The sequence below is a fragment of the Anopheles cruzii genome, unplaced genomic scaffold, assembly GCF_943734635.1.
Source record: "Anopheles cruzii unplaced genomic scaffold, idAnoCruzAS_RS32_06 scaffold01865_ctg1, whole genome shotgun sequence".
NCBI lineage: Eukaryota > Metazoa > Arthropoda > Insecta > Diptera > Culicidae > Anopheles > Anopheles cruzii.
Window position 1 is genome coordinate 1 of NW_026455450.1, and position 4,155 is coordinate 4,155.

A 4,155-nucleotide genomic window follows, 5' to 3' on the forward strand; every position below is an offset into this window, starting at 1 on the left:
CATTCGATGCTTTGCTTCATGGAGTTTCCCATGGTTGCCATTTTTTTCTGAACAAGCGATACATTCAACCGTGTACTGACCGGTGGTAACTCGTAATCGCATTCGTCACTGGTGCCACCATCGCTGCTATAGTGGCCGTGGTGAGTTGGGTTATGAGATGAAACTTTTTTAGCAGGCCTAACTTCTGTTTCGTCCGCTATCAAACCAAGCGCAATCATTTGCTTGACGATAGCCTGTCTGGTGAATGTTTTTTCGAACGCTTCGGCAATTATCCGCAACACGTTCTTCTCCAGACGATGCTCCTCGTACAGTAGCTTCAGGTTTTCTATTCGCTCCACAACTTGGCCTGTTTCTGTTGATTGATGTTGCTTCGTTTGGTGGGCGCCTTGAATATAAGTCCCAGCTCCTTAAGCTTTTTGATAACTGCTCGCCGTGTCCGTGATTTGTTGATGATGTTGTCCAGCAACCAATCAATAACATCTACAAGTTTAATTTCAATTTTAATTTTAATTGAAAGTGATTTTAACACCTTTTATTCCAGTCACCAGAGTTGAAAATGCCCAAACGCAACGTAGCGTTTATCAAGCCAGAGGAGCCGAGCTTTTTGAAGAAAATGAAGGAACAGATTGGCTACAAAGAAGGTCCTTCGGTAGACGATAAGGTATTCAGCACAACGCAACCTATTGACGACGCGTAAGGGCAATGATAAAGTATATTTTCCCTTTGTAGCGTGAAGCAATAGAAAACTACTCCGATGACTCAGATGACGAAGAAAAGGAAGACGAAAGACCACAAGTAGTGGTAATCAAGGAAGGTGATCTTACAGAAGCAGAGGCCGACAAAGCCTTTAAAGGTAACCACTAACCGCTACGGCTCGCTTAGCGTGAGTAAGTTTAAACTCATCAACCACCACTACTTTCAGAGGAAAGTGAGAAGCCGGCGGATTTGAGCCAAAAAATTGTGTTCAAATCGAAGAAGGCGAAGCTGGATAAGGCGGACGACAAACCAAAATCAGAGCAAAAGAAGCCGAGAAAAGCCAAGGAGAAACAGCACAGCAAGCTTTCCTTCGATGTGGAAGATGAAGAAGATTAAGCGTATAAGGGCCGTTTCATTACTAAGCCAGAAGGGTATACTCAAAAGCAGCTGATTCCCCTACAAATTGTACATATTATTGCGTCGACGATTTATTTTATGCCCAAAATAAGGTCAAAAGAGTGAATACAAATAAAATGCCAGGTGGCCTAATTCGGGTCAACCCACTACACGCGGAGGGCAAACGGCGGGTCCGACAGCGGGTAGCTAGGGGGATTCGATCGGCAGAACAAAATAGTTACAACAACGAAATGTGCGAAAGAGACCGCCATGTTCGGGTGGTTTCTCTCGCACCTCCCGCCACCCTCCCTACCACTTCCGCCCGCCAGACCCATGCCCATCGTTGACGCCATTTTATGTTTGCACATTTTCTGACAGTGAAAGGCAAACATAAAATGAAGTATTGGCTCAAGAAAGTCCTGCGCAAAACGAGCACGATCTTACCGGTTGATCTCCCGAAGGACTTCGAACACGTGTGCACACCGGTGAGGCCCCGGTAGTTCCGGTTTTCGGGGAAAATCGAAAGCGAATCCCAATTGGTGGCGATATTTTCGAAGCCAGTGAAGAAAAGTCACCCCCCAAGAAACCGCCCGCGTCCTCCCCCCGCCGCCCCATCGAATTTCTGCTTACGCTGCGACCTTCTTTTGGCCCCCGCGCCGTCTTTCCTTTTTGCCGCCTTCTAGTGGCTCTCTTCAATTACTCGAGAGCGCTCTCGGCGCTCTCTCGCTCACAGCATTTTTATACGTTCGTTTAGTGCCCATGGTTGAGTGCTTCGTTCGTGCTGGCAAAGACGGGCATCTACGCCAATGAACTGTTCACCTCGGATCGGGCAGCAGAAAATGCATACTGCCAACAAATTTTGTGGCCTGTGCAAAACATTGCCTGCACCGACCGGTCGTGTGCATTGTGCATCGTGTAACGGTGTGACGAAAGCGTGTGCAACACCGAACCGGAGCGTCGTGAACGAACCATTGTAAACGCACGCGATAGACCTGGCGGTAGTGTGTGTTGGTTCGAGAGAGCTTTGGCTCAGCTGCTCAATTTAATTTGGAGCCGACCGTCCGAGCAAACACGCGTACCGTTCGTATCGCTACGCGTTATGCGCGATTCCTAGTAACGGGTTAAGAAAGTGAGCATATACTGAAAAGTGTAGGTTAGAGCGTTCCGCCGGCAGCTAGATCGGTTCGCCGTGCGTGCGTGCCGTAAATTTTTCACCGTTCGCCCGTTTGGTTGCAGTTTGGTCGTTCTGAAAAGATTTCCCAATGACACTTACCCTCTGCGATGGGATGGGAAGGAAAACGGTTTGCACATAGGGCCCCGTGTGCGTGCGCGCGCGTGTGTGTGTGTGTGTGCCCGTGCGTCTGTGCGTCTGTGTGCTAGCCACTAGGACCCGATGGTGTCCATTCTACGAGGGAATTAAAATGGGAGCAAGCTTATGACCTCCTCTCCGCTGTGTACTCCACTCCTCGCCCACCACTCGCCCTGCCCCGGTCACTTCCATCGGATGGCATGTGTGTGCTTAAAGGGTTAGTGTTTTTTTCTTCTTCTCTCTACTCCTCACAAAGCAAGCAACGACAATGGTGTGGTGTTGTGCGTGTGGCGCGCGTTAGTGTGCGCGCGTGCGATTCGTAGATGTATTGCAAGAAAAGCGTCACAGAAGTAGGGCAGGGTAGGAGTGGAGCGGGGTCGGTGCGGGGTGCCCCCTCGCACACACTGCCCACGGTTGGTTCCCACAAAACGCTGATCCAAGCGACGGGCGGGCGAGCAAGAGATACCAATACACGGAGAGTGAGAGGCAAGAAATGCGCGAGTGAAGCGAAGAGCAGTAGCACTGTGTTTGTGTTTGTGTGCACGGGCCCCGTGTACGTAGTGTCGGTAGTGCCCACACACAAGCCCACCGCTTGACAGGAAAAAAGCGGTGGAAAAAGAAAAAGATGTGGAACGCGCAGGGGGAAGTATAGGTGCGGTGGTGCGCGTACGTGTGTGTGTGTGCGTTCGTGTGCCTGTGCTGCCAGTTGTTGTTGGTTGTTGCTGTTTTCCTTTGGCCGCAGCAGGCAGTGATGCCATCGTTCGGAGCAGGTTTATAGGCGCTGGTGGTGGCGTGGTGTCGGTGGGGAGCAACAACACCGAGCGGTGGAGCGTGTGCAATGCGGTCGGAGGCAGGCGTGGTGGTGGAGGCAGATATTTTCCAAGCAAATCCAATATGGCGCCCGGAGTGGTGGAAGGGTAGAGAACGCAACTGGAACTATCGTGTCACTTTCCGTGACACAGAGCGACACTTTTCTGTGAACCACAAGCGCCAAACGCCAAAACAGCTGGAAGCGAAGGACAAGGTTGACGTGAGCGCGCGCGTGTATGGGGGAACATAAACACAGCCGGCGGCCAGTAGTGTGCTCTCGCGGATTTCGGAGTAAATAATGGGGTTTGACCGGCGGCTTTTAAGGCGCGCGGATAATCGAAAGTGGTGGTGCGCGCTGTGACAGCGAGACCGAGTCACGCGGAGCGGCGTGCTCGAGAGCGGACACCGTTTGAAAACAAATGAAAACTGGTGTGCGTACGGCCCATCACCGAGACCGGCGCGCAAGAGAGAGAGAGCGAGCGAACTTTTTGCGGGTTTCTCTTTTTCTTCACGCGAGTTTTCCGCGTGGGACAACGGGCGAAAAGAAACCGCGTTTCACACCCGGTGGTGGTGGCCGTTTCCTCTTGGCGGCTGGCTGACCGGCCCCGGAAGAAACCCAAATTTGATACGCGCCGCGCGCGCGGTACAATTTGTTTACGAGCGCCATTGGCTGTCACCCGGCTCGCGAGAGAGCTTTATGTATGTGTGCGCGCGCGAGCCGCATGCTTCTCGTGGGCTGGTGTGCGTGAGTGGAACGAAGCGGTTGGTCGTGTGCGTGCCACCGTGGTCGCTGTTTATTCTCTTTCTCTCGCGCAATTCCCCCGACACGGTGAACGGATCGGTCACTGTCGCGCGGAGAAAAGCAAAACATACCGGCCGCGGCTCATTAATGAACGGCGGCGGCCCTGCTGTTGTTGGTGTGTTTTCGTTCGGTACCCGAATTT

General features: G+C 52.0%; 1 protein-coding gene across 1 annotated transcript; it reads left to right on the plus strand.

Moving 5' to 3' along the window:
* Positions 1-537: 537 nt before the first annotated feature.
* On the plus strand, positions 538-1,250 carry LOC128276645 (uncharacterized protein KIAA1143 homolog). The gene is made up of 3 exons (XM_053015102.1): positions 538-661; positions 730-853; positions 923-1,250. Exons 1-3 carry the CDS (start codon positions 557-559, stop codon positions 1,090-1,092), a joined length of 399 nt encoding a protein of 132 aa, XP_052871062.1. The 5' UTR covers positions 538-556; the 3' UTR covers positions 1,093-1,250.
* The last annotated feature ends 2,905 nt before the right edge of the window (positions 1,251-4,155 follow it).

What these genes read in the sequence shown, in the direction of transcription:
- LOC128276645 (XM_053015102.1), top strand. Translation starts at nt 557, where the DNA reads ATGCCCAAACGCAACGTAGCGTTTATCAAGCCAGAGGAGCCGAGCTTT. An exon ending in GTCCTTCGGTAGACGATAAG is followed by an intron (nt 662 to 729) that starts GTATTCAGCACA and finishes TTCCCTTTGTAG; the next exon opens with CGTGAAGCAATAGAAAACTA. An exon ending in GGCCGACAAAGCCTTTAAAG is followed by an intron (nt 854 to 922) that starts GTAACCACTAAC and finishes CACTACTTTCAG; the next exon opens with AGGAAAGTGAGAAGCCGGCG.